Genomic DNA, 21149 nt, shown 5'->3' with positions numbered 1-21149 from the left:
AGTGTTATTTCTTCATTTTTATTTCTTCATTTTATTTATATTTTCTTCATTTTATTTATAGTGTTATTTCTTCATTTTATTTAACAGATAATACTGGAGTGGGTTCTTTTTTTTAAAATTACATCTATTCCTTTCTTTTCCCTTCCCTTCCCAGCACAGGGACAGGAGTCCCATTGGAGGTCAGTGAGGTCAAGACCTCTCTTGAGGTCTCTGAAGAGAGAATGTGCACAAAGAGGAGCAGAGTAATGCAACTGTTCCTATCACAGATACATGGGACACTGGGAGTTGGTGGCTAAGGAGATTATAGAGGAAATTACTGGCATGGTTGGAGATTGATCACATTGAGGGGAAGATGAATGTATTGAAAATAGGAGCCAAGTTTCTTCTTGTTGAAAGTATTTGTAAATATAGAAAGGCAGAAGACTGAACATAACCCCGAGTTTTTGAATCAGAATTGGAGGTATTGGTGGAACTGATCATTTTTTAAATATACATGCACTGTTAGATCCATTTATGGGTGTATGTGTACATATGTGTGTAGACAGATGCACATGTACATGCAGGTATGTGTGTGTGTGTGTGTGTGTGTGTGTCGTCCTTACACAGATTTCCTAGCTCTTTATGCTGAGATTGCTTAGGAGCAACTCCATCCCAGTAGCAATGAGGCCTGGCTTTTAGAGTTTGGTTTCTAGATACTATTTTCCACTTGAAGGAAGCAGAACCCCTTGGTAAATGCCTGATTCCAGGCCTGGACTTGGAAAAGCCGATGCGCCTAAAACATCTTCCTGTGAGAGAAGGCAAGGAATGGCTCAAGGAATAATGGGGGGCATAGCAAAAGTACATAAAAGCCATCTTGAAGATGCTTCTATTGGCCAAATATGGAACAACTTGATCATAAAAATGAATAGTAACTTTGGAATATAACCTGCATTATAAAATGGAAAACTATGAATCCATATTGATACAGAAATAAGTGGGGAGAAGGGAAATTTCTTCCTTACTAGTAAATGTATGAGGAATAATGGAAATGGAAAACCAGTATTTGGTCACCATCATAGTGATTGATTCAGGTGAGATTATTAATAGATACTTCGATTGGTGAGTGGATGAGGAACGGATTATTGGCATAATCTCAGAATATATATCTCCACAATTACCAATTTCAAAGGGCTTAATGGTGCTATAATGGCGGGGAATCCTGGCAGACACCAAAATGACAAGATGATCCAGGCTAATGACACCATGGTCATCAGCACTGTGTGGCCCCTGACATGGTACTGACTGGTCCATCTTTTCTGTGGTGACTACCGAGAAAGCATGACCTAAGTCTGATACTGAAGAAACGACAGGACAGATCCAGACTGCTGGGATCCAGGACTAGAAAGGAAAGACTTGGGGCGCCTGGGTGGCTCAGTGGGTTAAAGCCCCTGCCTTCAGCTCAGGTCATGATCTCAGGGTCCTGGGATCGAGTCCCGCATCGGGCTCTCTGCTCAGCGGGGAGCCTGCTTCCCTCTCTCTCTCTGCCTGCCTCTCCATCTACTTGTGATTTCTCTCTGTCAAATAAATACATAAAATCTTAAAAAAAAAAAAGAAAGGAAAGACTTTGTTGAAACAATTGTTGATATTGGAATGGGGTTTGTGGATTTGACAACGGTGTTCTGTCAAGGCTGATTTTCTGACGTGCTTATTTGGTTGGTGGTTCTGTAAGACAGTGTCTTTGTTTTAGGAGCATGCCTAGTGGAGCCCTTAGGAAATGTGGTGTATGACGTTTGCAGCTCTACCTAATATACGCAGGAAGAGAATAATGCTGATAGGATAGTTGATCAGACAGATATGAAACAAATGCAGGGAAATGTTAACAGTTGGGGAATGTAGGAATGGGGGATATGGGAATTTTTTGCACTGTTCTTGCAATTTTCCTAAAGTTTGAGATTATTTCAAAATAAACCATTAAATAATTAGTTTCTCTGGACCCCCCTTATACGTCGGTAGTCTTCTTTGCCATAACCATTGCTTTTAGTTCAGTGTGTAACCTTTAACATCTTCCTTTCCTGTATATTTAAAACCCACATATATGTACATAGAAAGAATATATAATAAGAATACCATGTCTAAGACTTTTTTGGTATGCAAATTTTAAATAATATAGCAACAGTCATGAAGTCTGGTATTTATTATTAGGAATGTTAAAATAATATAATTGCCGAATTATTAATTATTATTAACTACTAATAATTAATAATTATAAATATTAAAACTAACTTCCCAAATGAAACTGTGCCTCTGGTTGCCATGTGGTAATGATATTTTAACTAGTAAGCCTAAATTTTATAATTGTTGGTATCCTGTGAATGAGCCCCACTCTTACATAAGTGCATAGGAGGTTTTATGGGTGATTTAATGATTTGGGCTTCTTTTAAATTACAAATTAAAATTGAAAATATTTCTTAAAAGTCTTTAAAAGTCATCTAAGTGAAGGAAATAAGAAAGCCATCATAAGGCAAACCACACATCAATGATTACTGTAGACAGATGCTCATATTGAGATATTAGTTAAGTTTATAATGGGAAACATAGTAACTTTACAGCAGAGGACCCTGGCAGACATAACTTCAACAGAGTGGTTAACATATCTTGTCATACGACATGGCAACATGAAGAAATCCCTGATAGGATGCTCTGACAAGCACACATCTCTCAAGTGGTATATTGTCCCCCACACACATCATCCCAATCACGAAAAAACATCAGGCAAACATAATGGGGGACATTCTACAAAGTAATCAGGAACTATTCATTAAAGTGTCAAGGTTGTGAAAGACCAGGAGGACTGAGGAGCTGTCCCTTCAGTCAAGTGACATATTCTGCACAAACTGCTGGTGTCACGTCCTGCAGCTCCAGCGGGTCCTCCCTTCGGAACCTGGGATCATAGTCTTTGATGGCTTCTGAGAATGGCGACATCCTGCAGGTTTTGCCCACTTCTTGGGAGATAAATAACAAATTCTGATCACAGAAATGCAAGGTAAGCTCTTTTGGGGGGTTCTGTCTCTGTGATTTAGCGAGAGAGAGAGAGAGAGCGCTCAGGTAAGAGTTTTGTCTTCCAGGTTGGATTCCTGTTCATTGTGCTGGGACCTGGGTCTGTAGGAAAAATTCATTTGGCACGGAACCTTTATCCAGGTTCAAGGTCCACTCAAGAGCTACTCTCTTCACACCTTTCAAAAGACAATGCAGTATTGTTAACTATGATTACCATGCCAGACATTATGTCCCCCAGCCTTATTTATCTTGTAACTGGCAGTTTATACCCTTTCAGCCCCTTTGCCCATTATACCCACTCCCCACACCCTGCCTCCGGCAACCCCTCATCTGTACTATGATTTTGGTTGTTTTTGTTTTTGTTTAAAGATTCCACATATAAGTGAGATCATACAACATTTTTCTGTCACTGTCTGACTTACCTCATTTGGCATAATGCCCTCAATGTGTAGCCAATATTGCAAATGGAAGATTTCCCTTTTCATGGCTGAATAATATTGGTGTTTGTGTTTGTATATGAATGTATTTATATATTTTCTTTGCCATCCATCTGTCCTAAGTGAGCATTCTCCAGGTTTTTTTCCCAAGGCAAAAGGCACTGAGGCAGGTTTACTGGCTCCGCTGGTTATGCAGTTCTTACAAAGGTCTGCCTGCCTATTAATAAGTACACAGGTAGAGGAGACTCATTCTGGGTCTCCTAGCATATAGTGTTGGGTTCTACAACTACCACCATGGAATTTTTGTTCCTGCATGGATGTCAAATTAGTTGTTTAAAAAGAGAGAGAAAAAAAAGGAACCAGCGTCTTATACTACAGCATCATGTTGATGTCACTCTCTAGACATTTTTGTTTTCCACTTTTGTTTTAAGTAATCTTTATGCCCAGTGTGGGGCTCGAGCTCGATGACTCTGGTATCAAGAGTTGCCTGCCAAGCAGCCAAAACCAGCCAAGCACCCCTCTCTATGTTTTATTTTTAATGTGATCTTGTCTTAAATATTCTTATATAAACCAAATTCTTAATTTCAAGGTATTTTGTAATCAACCCCCTGTGTAAGTTAGTACACCTCTGCATTACCAGTTTCTTTTTTTTTTTTTAGTTTTTTTGTTTTTTAGATTTTATTTATTTATTTGAGAGAAAGAGTGAGACAGCATGAGAGGGGAGGTTAGAGGGAGAAGCAGACTCCTCATGGAGTTGGGAGTCTGATGTGGGATTCGATCCCAGGACTCCTGGGTCACGACCTGAGCCAAAGGCAGAGGCTTAACCCACTGAGCCACTGAGGAACCCCTACCAGATTCTTTTTGTTGAGCATCATAGCATCTTAGCATTCCACTATGTGGTATTAATTTTATTTTACTTACACAAACTAAAAGGACATTTTGTTTCTAGTATTTGCTTTTATAAATTAAGTTTTACAGAATCCTCTTAGTTATAGCTATGTTGTTATAACTTAGTTGCACTAAACATAGAATTCTCTACTGTGCATTGGGATATTGGTGCTTGGACTGTGTAAACCACATTTTATACTTACCCTGATGCCTGTTAGGCTTTTCCCTAGGAGATCCTACAGGAAGTTTGGAGGACAGGATTACTGGAGGACCAACTTCCTTCTTCCTGTTTGCAGAATGGTTCCTTAACAGCACCCCAGCAGTGGCTCTTCACCTTGGTCACTAGTGGTACACTACAGCTTCTTTTATTGAATTATTTAAAAATTGAGATATAATTCACAAATCTTTAAATTCACTCCCTTAAGAGCAGAAAATTCAATGGTTTCAAATATATTCACAAAGTTGTGCAACCAACACTAGTATCTAATCCCAGCAGGTTCTCTCACTCTCCACCTTCTTTTAGCTCTCTCACATGTAGCCATATTGATCCCTCTCTGACAGGCAGCACCAGCTGAGCAGGACACCCCTCAGAGGTGTTATCCTCCTCCCCCCATACCTTTCTGACAGGCCTGCAGGAACTGGACGGCCCCCCTCTGAAGGTCTGAATTCCAGTTCTACTGGGTTCTTCTCTCCCTATGTACGATAACATGCCCCAGGCACCTCCCGTGCTTCAGGTGTGGAATCCTCTCTTGAGGTCTAAGTTTGGCTTCTTCGACTTCTTCCATCATGTTACCCTGGGGCGGTAGCTGCCGTCTGCCATTATCCCTGTTACCCCGGTGTTCACTTTTGCCTTTAAAATACCTGCTTTAGGGGCGCCTGGGTGGCTCAGTGGGTTAAAGCCTCTGCCTTCGGCTCAGGTCATGATCCCAGCGTCCTGGAATCTGGCGCTCTGCTTGGGTGAGGAGCCTGCTTCCCCCTGTCTCTCTGCCTGCCTCTCTGCCTAGTTGACCTCTGTCAAATAAATAAAATCTTTAAGATAAAATAAAATACCTCCTGTTAAATTTCCTCTCTTGGGGCGCCTGGGTGGGTCAGTTGGTTAAGCCTCTGCCTTCGGCTTAGGTCATGATCTCAGGGTTCTGGGATCAAGTCCCGCATCGTGTTCTCTGCTTGGCAGGGAGCATGCTTTCTGCCCCCTCCCCCACCTGCTTGTGATCTCTCTCTGTTAAATAAATAAATAAAGTCTTTTTAAAAACTTCCCTCTCTTGTCATGTTTGGTTTCTGTTCCCATCTGGACTTTGACGGATGTAAACATTCTTGTATGTACATCAGTGGAAATTAATTGCATTATTATAAAGTCATGTGTAGTTGTGGAAGTGGAATTGCCAGATTAAAATTCCTTCAGAGGGGCGCCTGGGTGGCTCAGTGGGTTAAAGCCTCTGCCTTCGGCTCAGGTCTTGATCTCAGGTCCTGGGATTGAGCCCTGCATCCGGCTCTCTGCTCTGTGGGGAGCCTACTTCCTCCTCTCTCTCTGCCTGCCTCTCTGCCTACTTGTGATCTCTGTCTGTCAAATAAATAAATAAATAAATCTATATTTAAAATTCCTTCAGAATTTGATAAAAATGAACCTCCAGTGAGTTTACATGCATTAAACCCTCAGTAAAAGTGAGGAGGAATAAGTATTTTCTCAAGCACACACCCTAACTCTGTATTACTCTTTTTAAAAAATATGAGTCTTATACTTCAAAATGGAATTTTACTTATTCATAATTTCCCCAGACTGGAAGTTAAGGTTGCTTGGCTGGGGAAGAAATAAGTGAAGTGTGGTGAATTCATACCATGGACTAGGACCTGGGAAATAAAAGTCAAAAGTATATTGGTATATGAAACAACATTGATGAATCTTAAATGTATTGTACTGAGTAAAAGATACCAGATTCATAAGATTACACATGGTAAGAGTCTATGTATGTGACTTTCCAGAAAAGGCAAACTGTAGGCATGAAGAAGAGATAGTAGCTGCCAAAGGAGAAGAGTGGTGAGAAAGTTTGATTTCAAAAGGGTAGCATGAAGGAATTTTGGGGGCTGTGATGAAACAGTTCTGTATTTTGACTGTGGTGGTGATTTCACAGACCTATGCATTTGTCAAAATTCATAAAACTACAGGGTGAATTTTTGTGTACAGAAATATTTTAAAAATCTCAAATCTTACATGTTTTTATTTAAGTATTTGCATTGTTTCAATTCTGATAATGGACTTTTATATACATTTGTCAATCATTTTCACTTTATATATTGTCATTCATTGTATTAGTGCTTAGTTCTGTACCCTGTTTTAAAATTTTCTTTCTGTTGATTTAAAGATCTCTCTTTAAATAATACGTCTTTTCTTTCAAATAGTAAAAATAGAATTTCCTGGTTTATTTGTTTTTAGCTTTTAAAAAAATAGAACTGAATTGTTATTTTTCTAATGTATCCGATATTTAATTTATGGTTTCTAATTTTGGGGACACAACGTGTCACCTCTATTTTTATTAACTTAGTGTTTTATTTTAAATCTTGAATCCATGTGAATTGTACCATATGTCATCTATGTACATAACTTTACACCAAATTGTTAGGAAGGGATTGCTGTTTGGAATATTCCATTGTTTCCTCAGTACTTTGAAGTGCTACATTTATTATACTACATTCAAAACATACACCTAATCATGGCTTTGTTTCCATGAAGTAGATGGCAAACTATCTTTAGTCGAGTAAAATTATGCTTATTGATACTTATTAGGAATTCTTCTTTTTGAAATGTTTTCTGTTCCTTTGGATTTTTACTTATTCCAGATGAAGTTGAGAATGCTTTTGTGAAGTACACTTAAGGTATAAAAAAATCAAAGAAAAAGATGTATATAAAAGTTTATGAGATTCATAGTGGAATGTTTTCAAAGAATATTGATTCTCTGAAAGGGTAGATCTTCATTTATTCAATAACCTTAATGTCGCAGAGGAAAGAATATGTTTATGTAAATGAATATATATATTTTTGGACTGTTTTATGATTTATCTACAATTTTAGTTTCTTGCTTTCATGATTTTTGATGAACTAGCTTTCTTGATCCCACCCTCGCCCCCTGGCTTTTCATTTTCTGAGAGAATCGCTGATGGTGTCAGATACATTTTTTTAAGCATTCTTTTATGGGGTTTTTAAAAAAGATTTTATTTATTTGACAGACAGAGATCACAAGTAGTCAGAGAGGCAGACAGAGAGGGTTGGGGAAGCAGGCTCCCTGCCGAGCAGAGAGCCCTAAGTGGGGCTGGATCTCAAGACCCTGAGACCATAACCTGAGCCGAAGGCAGAGAGGCTTTAACCCACTGAGCCACCCAGGCATCCGTCTGTAAGCATTTTTTTACCGAATTGGTGGACTCTGCTTCCTAGCATTTGAAAAAGTGAACGTTACATGCAGGTTCCCGTTCCCTGACAGCTCTAAATTGCACACTTAAAGAGAACTCAGCTGTAATCCGTAAGCTGTGGGGAGTCCCTGACGGGCTCTGACTGCTTGGAGAGCTATCTCAAGCGCCCCAAACTTTCTCGTGCTCGATAGAAGACTGCACTCCCAGCCAATCTCGCACCAGGGGTAGCGGGGAAAGGTAGTTCAGTTGGTAGCACTGATTGCCCGGACTGCCAGGTTCTGAGAGTGCCTGTTTCTGCGCATGCCTAGTTCCGCCCTCTGCCTCTGTGCACTTCCTTTCATCGCTCCGTCCCCACCTTCTATTCAGGTCTCGCGTGGGAGGCAATTCTTTCGCTGCTGAGTGCCCGCGCTTTTCCGGGGCCAGTCCCTCCCAATGAGGAAGCGACAGGTGAGCCCGGAACAGCTGGACAAAGGCCGAGGTGTGGCGCCGTGCTGCCCGGGGTCGCGGGTTGGGTGTAGGGGGTCTGTGCCCAGTAGAGTGGAGGAAACCTGCGGGCCCGCCCACGGCAGGATGGGGACGTCTGCATCAAGACTAGGGGTCGGCGACCCCACGTGATCGGCCCCTGCGGGGAGCGTGTGGGGCTGTTCGTGGAACCCAGTTTTGGAGGCCGAAGGAGGAGGGCGCGTGCGCATGCACGGTGGGTGTGCGGAAACCTTGGGTAGGGGACGGCGCAGCGGGGAGGACGTCTTCGCGTGCGCGGTGGGTGCTTACGTGCGGTGGTCGGGGAAGCGGGGCGCGCCCACCCGGGCTGTGCGGTTACCGCCCGGCCTCGGGGAGACCCGTTCCCTCCGCTCTCCCTTTATTCTTCCTGGAGGCTGAGCTGCCCACTAGCCGTGCCCATCACTGCATCCCGATGTGCGCTGTTAATCAGTCCTGACTTGCCCGGGCATTCACGAAGTGTCTTCAAGAATTTTCTGCTTTTGTCTTATTTAACGGTCTCCCCCCCCCCCCAAAAAAAAAAAATAAAATAAATTAATTCCCCTCTTGAAGGTTAGCGACTTGTTCAGAATCACCCTGTTAGTGGCGAAGACTAAAAGTCGTGTCTCCTGGGGCGCTTGGGTGTGGCTCAGTGGTTTAAGCCTCTGCCTTCAGCTCAGGTCATGATCTCAGGGTCGTGGGATCGAGCCCCACGTCGGGCTCTCTGCTCAGCAGGGAGCCTGCTTCCCCTTCTCTCTCTGCCTGCCTCTCTGCCTGCTTGTGATCTCTCTCTATCAAATAAATAAAGAATCTATAAAAAAGTCATTTAAAAGTCGTGTCTCCTGACTCGTGAGAGAGAACTGTCTGCTTTTACACGCAAGGAAAAGCAAATTACATTTAAAGTTACTTTTGAAAAATGGCAACAAACATACAGAAATTGAAACCTAGACCTTTCCTTAAAGCACTGCTTTTTACAACTTTCTGCGGAATCACTAACCAAGGGTTTAGTAACAGTAGGGAAATTGATAAACGGGTTAGTCCGGAGTATTTTTTGAACAGTTTCGGTGAAGAGTTAATGTTATTTCACTGGGTGTATTGTTTGGTCTGAACTAGTTTATTTAAAAATTGTTGTGTGTGTGAGCATCAGGGGAGGTTTAAACTGTTAAATCCTCAGGGAGCAAATATTTACATTTACCCAGTGAAAAACGTTATGTCCAGGAGCTACTACATGATAATATCAGAGTCATGTTATATAAGGGGTGTTTCAGCATCCGAAGGTCGGAGGTACTGACGTTCTTCCTGTCTGTTGGATGTGTGTAGTTTTTAGGGCAGGAGGATTCTGGAGCTGCTAGGCACGCCAGATCGTCCATGGCCCCTTCCCTCTTGTAACCCAGCACATCTTCAGAGTTGTCTGCATTTATCCAAGACAGCGGAAAATGAACAAGTCCCAGGTAAATTATTTGTTCATTCCCCACTTTTTTTTTTTTTACAGTGGACTTTGTGAGATTTGTAGGAGTCCATATGTTAAGATGGGGAAAATTAGTAATTGATAAAAATCTAACTTTACAGAAAAATATAAAGTAACATCAGGAGCAAGGTCAGGTTGGCTTATAGATACATACTGATCATTATATATCTTAGAGTTTCTAAGGTGATCCACAAATACATCTCTGCTGTTTCTGATAACCATGGAAAAAGGAAGACACTGTATTTTGGATACAGACAGACCTTTTTTTTTTTTTTTTAAACACAAAAAGTTCTTGAAAGGTATAATTTTTGGTCTTAACATAGGGACACATAGTGGATAACCTTCCAGTGACAGCCCTGAAAGAAGTGCCTAAAGCCATTCCTCACTGAGAGTAATAAGGTCCAAGAGATAGTTAAAGTAGTGCATTTATAATGGTCTTATTTGGTCCTGCTATAAAAGCTGGTATGTTCAGAGGAATGAATGGCCTGCATGCCTGTTAGAAAAACTCTCCGTGAGGACTTTAGCCAGCTTGTGTATTTAAGTTGCACAGCCAGTGGTTCAGAGGTAAATTCTCTGATAAGTATGTCTGAGCTTCCTAGTCAAATTCTTCCCATAGAATTCTGTCCTGGTCTTTCCCCTCTGCTATTGGGATCTATCCAGGTAAAGGTGGCCAAAGATTTAATTGTAATTGCTTTCCTCGAAGAGCTGCTGCATTACTCTACTGCAGCTCCTGGGGCAAGTCTTCTTGTATCAGTCTTCTAATGCCTCTTTCATGGAATCTTCCTTATTGAGCCGTATGGTTTGGTTCCATTTTTTTATCCTTTGTCTACTAGCTTTATCATCATATCAATATGCAAACATTGAAAAGATATGTAGAGAGTTGAATAGTACTGTTCATTGTTTTGAATACTTCTAGAAATGTATAAACTATCTTCATGTATATGCAATGGACATTTTCCCCCTCAATTGACCAGTAATTTGGGATCTATTCATATGTAGTTTATCCCTTTTAATGCTCTATTTTTCACACTTTATGGTACACTATATTCTAGATACTTTATTTTATTGATAGGCATTTAGGTAATTTCCACTTTTCATTAATATAAATGCTGCTGTGAATATACTTGTTCTCTCTGCATAGATGCAAGTGTGTCTTCAGACTCTGGAGCAGTGCTTCTCAAAGTTAGGTTCTTTGGCCAGAAATGGCAGTATCACCTTGAAACTTGTCAGAAATGCAGATTTTTATGTATGCTTCCAGACCTTCTGGAAGAAGAATTTGGGGGCAAGGCCCAGCAACGCATATTTTTTTTATTTTAAAGATTTTATTTATTTATTTGACAGACAGAGATCACAAGTAGGCAGAGATGCAGGCAGAGAGAGGAGGAAGCAGGCTCCCCACTGAGCAGAGAGCCCGATGGCGGGGCTCCATCCCAGGACCCTGGGATCAAGACCTGAGCTGAAGGCAGAGGCTTTAACCCACTGAGCCACCCAGGTGCCCCAGCAATCCATATTTTTAACAAGGTGTGCATATGATGCTCATACACATCAGGTTTAAGAATTACTGCTCTATAGTCCAATGATTAGTATTTTTGAGTTACAGGATATGAGCATTTCTAATTTTTCTAGGTAAACTTATTCATTAGAAGACTACTTTTCCTCTCTTCTCTCCAGACATAAAAAGTATTTTTACACTAAGGGGTGAAAACTTTAATTTCCATTTTTCTGGTTGTTCAGTGTTTTTGACTTTCATAAATCTGGCTTTTTAAGTTCTTTCAGGCTATGGAGTTTTGTAAGAATTCTTACATATTTTAGGTGGTAATCTTTTTTTTTTAAGATTTTTTTTAAAAGATTTTATTTATTTATTTGACAGAGAGAGAGATCACAAGTAGGCAGAGAGGCAGGCAGAGAGAGAGGGGAGGAAGCAGGCTCCCTGCTGAGCAGAGAGCCCGATGCGGGACTCGATCCCAGGACCCTGAGATCATGACCTGAGCCGAAGGCAGTGGCTTAACCCACTGAGCCACCCAGGCGCCCCTTTAATCTTATTTTTATACATACAACAAATGTATTAAAAAATCCACAGATTGTAACTGTAGAGACCAGTGAATTACCACAAATCTAATGCCCGCATAACTAATACATAGGTCAGAGCAAACACTGGCAGCGCTTCTAAAGCCTCCCTTGTGCTCCTCTCACAATCCCTACCTGTTACTATGTGGTCATTCATTTGTGTGTAATCAGTGGCTTCAGTGGTAGCGTTAAGTAGTGACATGATGAAGACCATCTGCGCAAGACCTAAAGTATTTGCTGTCTGGCTCTTTACAAGGAAGACTTTCCAGATCCTTGGATTAGTTTATTAAATTTATTAATGTTGCTGTCATTTGTGTCCTGTTTAAAGTTAATTTTCCTACTCTAAGGCCAGATAGATAATCTCCTCTGTTATTTAAAAAAAATTTTTTTTTTGGCTTTCACATTTATGCCTGTTTTAATGGACTTGGTATTTACTTTTGTTTGTTTAGAAAATTTTTTTTAAGATTTTATTTATTTTTTTGACAGAGATCACAAGTAGGCAAAGAGGCAGGCAGAGAGAGTGGGGGGAAGTAGGCTCCCTGCTGAGCAGAGAGCCCAATATGGACCTCGATCCCAGGACCCTGAGATCATGACATGAGCCAAAGGCAGAGGCTTAACCCGCTGAGCAATGCAGGCACCCTGTTGAGAAATCTTTTTATCATTAGGGCATTACATCTTTTTCAGAACAAGTATAATTTACAGAAATTATAGAAGGCAGCTTTTTTATCAAATATCAGTGTTTAGCAATGTTTTGTTTGCCAGAATATTATTTCAGTTGTAAAAACCATCTTCAGTTGCAAAAAGTAATCAAAAACCTTACTGGAGGGTGCTTAAGCGGTGCATCTGGTTAGGCGTCTGACTCTTGTTTTCCGCTCAGGTCATGGTGTTGAGGTGGTGAGATCTAGCCTCACATTGGTCTCTGTGCTTAGCGCAGAGTCTGCTTGAAATTTTTTCTCCCTCTCCCTCTGCCCCTCCTGCTTGTGTGGTCGCTCTCTCTAAAATAAATAAGTAAATCAAGGGGCGCCTGGGTGGCTCAGTGGGTTAAAGCCTCTGCCTTCAGCTCTGGTCATGATCTCAGCGTCCTGGGATGGAGTCCCACATCGGGCTCTCTGCTCAGCAGGGAGCCTGCTTCCTCCTCTCTCTCTCTGCCTGCCTTTCTGCCTACTTGTGATCTCTCTTTGTCAAATAAATAAATAAAATCTTTAAGAAGAATAAAATAAGTAAATCTTAAAACACAAAAAACTCTTGGGATTTAATTTGATTTTACCAATATCCTAAGAAGTCTTAAGCTAAACAATATTTTAAGTAGGAGAGCATGAACTTTTAAATAGTTTGGTATACTGTTTCTGTGGTTATAAACATATGTCAACTGATTTCTTTTATAGGAAACCTAATGAGTTTATCACATCAAGCATTACATAATCCAGGACAAGAGCTAATTACCTTCTAACTATAGTACTCTATGTAACAATTGCAAATATCAAAGCTATTTACTGGTTAATAATTGCTACAAAATTTGAAACAAAATATGTTTACTGGATTGTTTTTCAGATTGCAGCTGCTCCTTAAGGATTTCCTGTAAATAAAAGCTCCAAAGCAATTCATGTAGGGCTTAGTTTAGATCAGTACATTTTTTCTCGTTATCATTCCCCCCCCACCCCCCTGCAGTTACACCATATTATTAAAAACATTAAGTGCCTGGGATGTATGCTTCAGAAAGACAATGATTGAATAATTTCAAATAACGTGGAGTTCTTCATGTAAAAAAGTTTTTTTTTAATTTTTATTTTTTTATTAACATAAAATGTATTATTAGCCCCAGGAGTACAGGTCTGTGAATTGCCAGGTTTACACACTTCACAGCACTCACCATAGCACATACCTTCCCCAGTTCCATAACCCAAACACCCTTTCCCCAACCGCCCCCTCCCCCGCAACCCTCAGTTTGTTTTGTGAGATTAAGAGTCTCTTATGGTTTGTTTCCCTCCCGATCGCATAAAAAAGATGTTTTGTAGTCACAATTACTTCAAAAAGTAATTATATCCAAATAACCTGGCATGTTATGCTTTAGCAATTAGAGAACCATAATTTTGACACCTGGCAGTTGATAAGTTATTCAAATGTGAAATGCTAAACGATGTGAACAGCTCTTCTCTCTCTGGAGTGCTGCAAAGTTCCAGGTTGACCTTATTTTTCAGATAACATCTTAAGCCCACTTTATAAAATACTAAGTCATAAAGGACAAATCCAGGGAAGGTAATACCTTTCCTAAGTTACAAAACTGTAGCAAATTAGTACAGTACTCTTTAATACAATAAAATCCTTTGTTGTTGATGTTGGAGTTATGTATTACTTTAGTAATAATTTTCACTCCAGAAATGTCATTTAAGTACCAAACAAAACACTGTGGTTTTTAATGGTGGTTTATAACAGAGCAAGTTATTTTATAGAAATCAATATCTTTTAAAACTGTAAAATTTTTCCTTTTTTAGAGATTTTACTTAGAGAGTGGGAACAAGTGTTCACACAAGCAGGGGGAAGAGGCAAAGGCAGAGGGAGAAGCAAACTTCCTGCTCAGTGGGGAACCTGATGTGGGGCTTGAACCAAGGACCCTGAGATCATGTTCTGAGCCAAAGACTGATGCCTAACCAACTGAACCACCTTGGTGCCCCTATAATTTCTCTCTCTCTCTTTTTTTAAAGCATTCCCTAATGCAAGCTCTTCAGGTTTACTGTAGCAAGATAATTATATGTATTTAGGTGGCTCAGCTTTGTTCTGGGGTTAGTCCAAAGCCGGGAAGAGTACTAATGCATGAAAAGCTTTACAGTTCTGCATTAAAGGAGATGTAATATGCCAATATGATTTTCTAGGTACTTTTCAGAAATTGCTAAATTTTTTTTAAAGATTTTATTTATTTATTTGACAGAGATCACAAGTAGGCAGAGAGGCAGGCAGAGAGAAGAGAAGAGGAAGCAGGCTCCCCGCTGAGCAGAGAGCCCGGATCAGGGCTCAATCCCAGGACTCTGAGATCATGACCCTAGCTGAAGGCAGAGGCTTTAACCCACTGAGCCACCCAGGTGCCCCAGAAATTGCTAAATTTTCACATAACTACTAGAATCCTCAGGAAATAGATGGACATTTCAAACAATACTACTTTCGGATGATCCCTTTTACTTAGAAATCTGCCACCTCTTTGTTTTGATCAAAAATCATATAGCTTTTCAGCTTATTAAAAAAAATCCTACCTAAAATATACTTCTGATTTTTAAATAACAAGTATATTGCCAGCTTGCAGAGATGTGGGGAGTGGGTGTATCGTGTAATAGCTTTCATCCTCATTTCTCTTACAAACCCTGCCACTGCCATCAGTGTCTTCAAGCTCCCTCTTGCCGAAGCTGCCAAGTCTTCAGTCTCAGCATTTAATTGATGTATTACCCATTCCACTGTTTCTTGGCCTTTATTGGCATTTGAAGATACCATGCTTGCTGTCAGTCCTTCAAGGTAACTGTTAAGACTGACTCCTTCCACAGTGATCACAGCTTCTTGAGTCAAAATGTTTTTTTCTGGGTCCTGAGGGTGTGGTTTGTGTATAAACTGCAGAAACCGTATTTGTAAGTGAAAAATATTAGTAGATTTAAGTTCCATCGTTTTCTCTGCAGGATCAAGTACAGAGTGTTCTTGCACAAATGTTTTAGTTTTTGCTGCAATATGAGATTTCACAATGGAAGGCAGCCCCCACTCTGTGCTGAGAAGTCTTTGGCTGTACAGCTTTCCAGAGTGATCTGTATGTCTGTCCAGTACATCACCTCCAACCACATTTGGGTCTTTCTGCATTGCAGCTGTAATAGTTTTCCAATGGGTGGTCAAAGACGTGGTCTGAAGTCCAGATCTTCATGGTGCCGGCCACTTGCACAATGTCCCTGGTGTTCACTTTTATTCTTTCTTTTAAAGATTTATTTTATTTATCTGAGAGACAGAAAGAACACGAGTGAGAGGATGGAAGGAGGGAAAGAATCTCAAGCAGAACCACTGAGCACAGAGCCCAATGTGGACCTGATTCCACAACCCCGAGATCATGACCTTAGCCCAAACCAGGAGTCGGACGCCTAACCAGCTGTGCCACCCAGGCGCCCCTTATTTCTCATTTCTTACCACACCAAGGATGTCCCCTTCTATTCCTTCTTATCTAAAGTTTTTCTTGTTTTCGTGTCTATTAAATTTTATTCAATGGTTTTGAACATCTATTGAAATTATCATATGATTTATCTCCTCTATTTTCTTAGTTGGTAAATTATATTAATTTTTAAATGTAAAACAAACTAGATATTCTTGAACCTGAGCCGGGCCATGATATTCTTTCTATATATTCCTGGCTTTAGTTTGATAATACTTTGTTTTGGATTTTTATATTTGTGTCCCTCATGAGAAAGACAGACCAGTAAGTGATTTGGGGTAAAGAGGGGGGAGGATATGTTCTTGTTACGATTTAGTATTTAATATCAGGAATATGTTGAATTTATAACATGAATTTGGAGTATTTCCTCTTGCTTTCTCTACAGGATGTTTTATTTTGTTGCTACTTCTTAGGTTTTTCATTCATATGTGAGGCCATCTGTGCCTGGAGTTGCCTTCATAGGAAGATTCTTTCTTCATGTCTCTCTTGTTAAGGAAGCTCTTTCCCAACTTGGGGCTTGAACTCACAACCTTGAGATTGAGAGTCATGTGTTCCATCAATTGATGGAACAGCCAGGCACCTGCATGGGAAGAGTTTAAATTATAGATGCAATTTCCTTAACAGACATGTGGCATTAGATTTGGTTTTTCCTTTCCTTTTCTTTCTTTGTTTCTTTCTTTTTTCTTTCTTTCTGCCTGTCTTTTGTAGGCTACATGTCCACAGTGGAGCCCAGCACAGGGCTCAAACCCCTATAGTTGTATTTTCTTTAAGTGATTGGCTTTTCCGATATTTGGTGCCAAAAAAGATAAATGATTTCTTTCTCTTCTTGAAGAATCATCATTGCTCATTTCATTCTTTTAGCCCTCAGTGTTACCTTATCTGCTGTGAATTAAGTTAAGCCACTTTAATTTTGCTTATATATATATATTTTTTTTAAAGATTTTATGTATTTATTTGACAGAGAGAAATCACAAGTAGATGGAGAGGCAGGCAGAGAGAGAGGGAAGCAGGCTCCCTGCTGAGCAGAGAGCCCGATGCGGGACTCGATCCCAGGATCCTGAGATCATGACCTGAGCCGAAGGCAGTGGCTTAACCCACTGAGCCACCCAGGCGCCCCTAATTTTGCTTATATATTTTTTAAAGATTTTTTTTATTCATTTGAGAGAGAAAGAGGAGCGGGGGAAGGGCAAAGGGAGAGGAAGAAGCAGACCCCACTGAGCAGGGAACCCAACATGGTGCTGGATCCCAGGACCCTGAGATCATGACCTGAGCCCAAGGCAGATGCTTAAGTGATTGAGTCACCCAGGTGCCCCTATTTTGCATATATATTTTTTGCAGTATATTTGATATTTGCTCTTTATTTTGTTTTCAAATTTTTTTGATGTTGCAAATAATTGGTTTTGTTTTCAAATCAGTTATGTCACCCATTGGTAAGAAATTTAGCACATTCATATACCATCTTATAGTTTAAGTTTTTTGTTTTATAGTCTCGTTTACTGTATATCCTAGTGTAACATCATTAATATTTTGTGTGTTCTATGTCATTTTAATTTTTGTCATACACTCAGTTTCTTGTTGCACTGCTGGTCAAATTTACTTTCCTTTTTTTTTCTAATTTGATAAATTGTTGGTTTCTAGTTTTGATTATAAAGACATTACTGTTATAATAGTCTATATTTCTCTGTTAACACATCTTCGTTGAGTAATGTTTTATCATCAGGATCTTTTTTTTTTTTTAAAAGATTTTATTTATTTATTTGACAGAGAGAGATCACAGTAGACAGAGAGGCAGGCAGAGAGAGAGGAAGGGAAGTAGGCCCCCTGCTGAGCAGAGAGCCCGATGCGGGACTCGATCCCAGGACCCTGAGATCATGACCCAAGCCGAAGGCAGCAGCTTAACCCACTGAGCCACCCAGGTGCCCCTCATCAGGATCTTTTGATTGTCCATTTCTTCCCTTTCATCCAAACTGGAAAAGAATGTCAGAATGATACTACATTTCCACATCACTTCCAAATAAGTGCCTTGGTTTTGCTATTGTAGTTCAGAATCTTTTGTTTTAGTCTGTTGGTTTTATGAATAGTATATCATCAGTTTTATGCCAGGAACTTAGTGTGTATTATAAGTTCCAAAAAGTATTTTTTTGTCAGTTAGTTGAGGTAAGCTGTATATAACTTAAGTGTCAAGCTTGATGAATTTTTACGTGTGTGTGTGTGTATGTGTGCACACGCACGCACACACACCCCTGTGTAATTACTACCCAGTACCCCAGAAGTTTCTCTGGTACTTGAGGTTCATCTTACTTTGACATCTCTTATCATTGATTAGTGTTGCTTGTATGTCTGGCTTCCACTCAGTATCATATATGTGAGATTCATCCATTTTGTCGAGTGTATCAGTTTTTCTTTTATCTTCGTTATGTATTCCACTATATAACCATACTGCAGTTTTATTTCTCCATTATGTTGTTGGGCTTTTGGACTGTTTCCAGGTTTTGGCTAATAAAACTGCTCTGAATATTTCCTATAGACCCTTTGGTTGACAAAGGGTATATAACTAGGAGAGGAATTAATACAATAGCTTTAAATAGAAATTCTCTAATATTTTCCCAAGGTGTATGTACTTGTTTATCCTCCCACTGGCAAGGTATGAATGTTCCAGTTGTTTTCATATTTTTGCCAGTATCTCTATTTGGTATTTTCTGAGTTTTTCATTTCAGACATCCCAGTGTGTATGTCATTGTGGTTATCATGTGAGAGTTAGGTTCGGGGTAGGTGGTAGATACTAGATGGGGCATGAAGGAACTTCTCAGTTTCACTAATGTTTTATTTCTTGATCTAAATGCTAGTTTTATGCATGTGTTCACTGTGTGAAACTACATGGAGCCCTTTATACTCCAAGGTTCACTTTTGTGTTATTTTTATGTATATTCATACTTCAACAAATTTACAAAAATCACAGAGTTGACAGTGACAAATTGTTTATCTAAAGAAGTCTCAAGGATATCATTAAGCTAAAATCAGGAGTCAGAATAATGTTAATTTTTTCATATACGGAGGTCAGAATTCTTCAGCATGTTTCCTTCCTTTTATTTTCTTAAGAGAGAAAGAGACTGCACACATAAGCACGTGCATGATTAGGGGACGGGCAGAGGGAAAGGGGAAAGAGAATCTCCAGTGGACTCCCCATTCAGCATGGAGCCTGATGCAGGGCTTGATCTCACGACCCTGAGATCATGACATGAGCCAAAATCAAGAGTCAGATGCTTAACAGACCCATCCACCTGGGTACCCCTAAATTGAACACTTTTTATATTTCACCATTAAGTGTAATACTTGCTGTAGGTATATGTGAAAGTCCATTATCACACTAGGGAAATTTCTTTCTAGTTTGCCACTAGTTGTTTTTTGTTTTGTTTTGTTTAATCACGATTTATACTCAGATGATCATATTATCATTTTTTAGTTTTTATAACTATTCATTCTTACTTTTATTTCCACCTTCAGAAAATTCCTTCATGGCCTGTTCTTCTGTTTTCCAGTTACAAAGTGATTTTTTCTCACTTTGCATTCTTTTTTTTTAAGGTTTTATTTATTTATCTGACAGATCACAAGTAGGCAGAGAGGCAGGCAGAGAGATAGGAGGAAACAGGCTCCCCACTGAGCAGAGAGCCCGATGTGGGGCTCGATCCCAGGACCCTGAGATCATGACCTGAGCTGAAGGCAGAGGCTTTAACCCACCGAGCCACCCAGGCGCCCCTCACCTTGCATTCTTGATTATTTTCAGTCTCTTACTTCTGTGAGAGCTTTCTTTTTTTTTTTTTAAGATTTTATTTATTTATTTGACAGACAGAGATCACAAGTAGGCAGAGAAGCAGGCAGATAGAGAGGAAGGGAAGCAGGCCCCCGTTGAGCAGAGAGCCCGATGCGGGACTCGATCCCAGGACCCTGAGATCATGACCTGAGCCGAAGGCAGCGGCTTAACCCACTAAGCCACCCAGGAGCCCTCTGAGAGCTTTCTGATTCATTGTTGGTGATGTCAATGCTACCAAATTATTAATGTTTGTCAAATCTTTATTTTCATTCTAGACCTACAGTATTACGTTTCACATTTAAAATGTGTCCTGTTAAAATACAGTGTCCAGTTTATTTTTTCCTTTCTTATTTTGTGATACTTGTGTTTATGCAGCTGTTTGTGCATATACTCTGAGGAAACTTCTTTCTGCCGATGATTGGTGGCCATGTTCTCTCACTCTCTGTCCGCTTATCAATTCCCTATTTGTTTCACAACTTCTTAGTTTTTCTAAGTGGTGGTTTTTGTCCTTTAGCTTTCCCTTTACTTTTTGGGGAGAATTGGTCTATAAATAAAAACCAAGTCACATAATTTTTATATACACTCAGATCTCTTTTCTGGCTTCCCTTTCTTTGAAACAGTGAGTCGTAAAGTAGAGGCATGCACTGTAGATGACATCCCAAACAATCCAGTTGGTATCTTCTCTGTGTTCTACAGGTATTTCAAGTGTAACAGTTCCAAAATCTTCCCTTCTCATTTTCTACACGTCCTAATTATGGGCTCAAAATTGAAGACTTCAAACCTGGAATGTGTACTGCGGTGCAATAAAATATTAAGCTGTCTTTATTTTTTAAAGTTGAGGAAGAATAAAGCTTGCCACAAAATATATTGATAATTTATTTCTATAATTCATAAATACAAACTTGTGTAGTACTCAGAAATACTCTCTAAGGCTAGTGGTGATCACATATGTTGGAGACGTGGTGTGAAACTACTCTGTAATCCATTTCATGGCTTGCTTTCTTCGTGGCCCTTTCTGTCCTCACAGCGCCAGCTGTTTCTCAACATTTCCTGTGCTGTTTGCCCTCTGCTCATTTCCCAAATGTGCTAGAGGAGCCCTGCCTTCGCATGTACCATGGGGTTGTGTGAACAGCACAGCATGACTCTTTGTCCCATAGCTGTTCTTCAGTGAAGCTCAAAATAGAACTAATTTTCTTCCTTACTTATTTCAGTCTGTCTGCTGTGTACTCTCACCTTAGCGATTATAACATACTACTGTGTGTTTTCTTATATTACTGCTACTTGAATCCAAGAACAATTTTAATAATCTTAGCATTTCTAAGAAGTAGAATGGTTCCAGATACAGTGTGTGATTTGATCATTTTTTACATGAATAATACCTTAAGGCAA

The 21149-nt window shown here is 39.9% G+C and overlaps 1 protein-coding gene and 1 pseudogene across 2 annotated transcripts in view; one reads left to right on the top strand and one right to left on the bottom strand.

Annotated features, from left to right (window-relative positions):
• Positions 1-8126: 8126 nt before the first annotated feature.
• Positions 8127-21149, top strand: part of LOC122900638 (zinc finger protein 33B-like) — a 67029-nt gene continuing 54006 nt past the window's right edge. Inside the window, exons 1-2 of one of the 2 annotated variants that reach the window (XM_044239430.1) lie at positions 8127-8210; positions 9561-9691. In XM_044239430.1, the coding sequence (XP_044095365.1) occupies positions 9677-9691 (15 nt within the window). In that variant the 5' untranslated portion in view covers positions 8127-8210; positions 9561-9676. The other variant, XM_044239426.1, reaches the window with a different exon arrangement.
• Positions 14950-15670, bottom strand: LOC122898529 (annotated as a pseudogene).

This window comes from Neovison vison, chromosome 2 (genome assembly GCF_020171115.1).
Source record: "Neovison vison isolate M4711 chromosome 2, ASM_NN_V1, whole genome shotgun sequence".
Taxonomy (NCBI): Eukaryota; Metazoa; Chordata; class Mammalia; order Carnivora; family Mustelidae; genus Neogale; species Neogale vison.
This window is presented reverse-complemented; position numbering and strand designations above follow the sequence as displayed.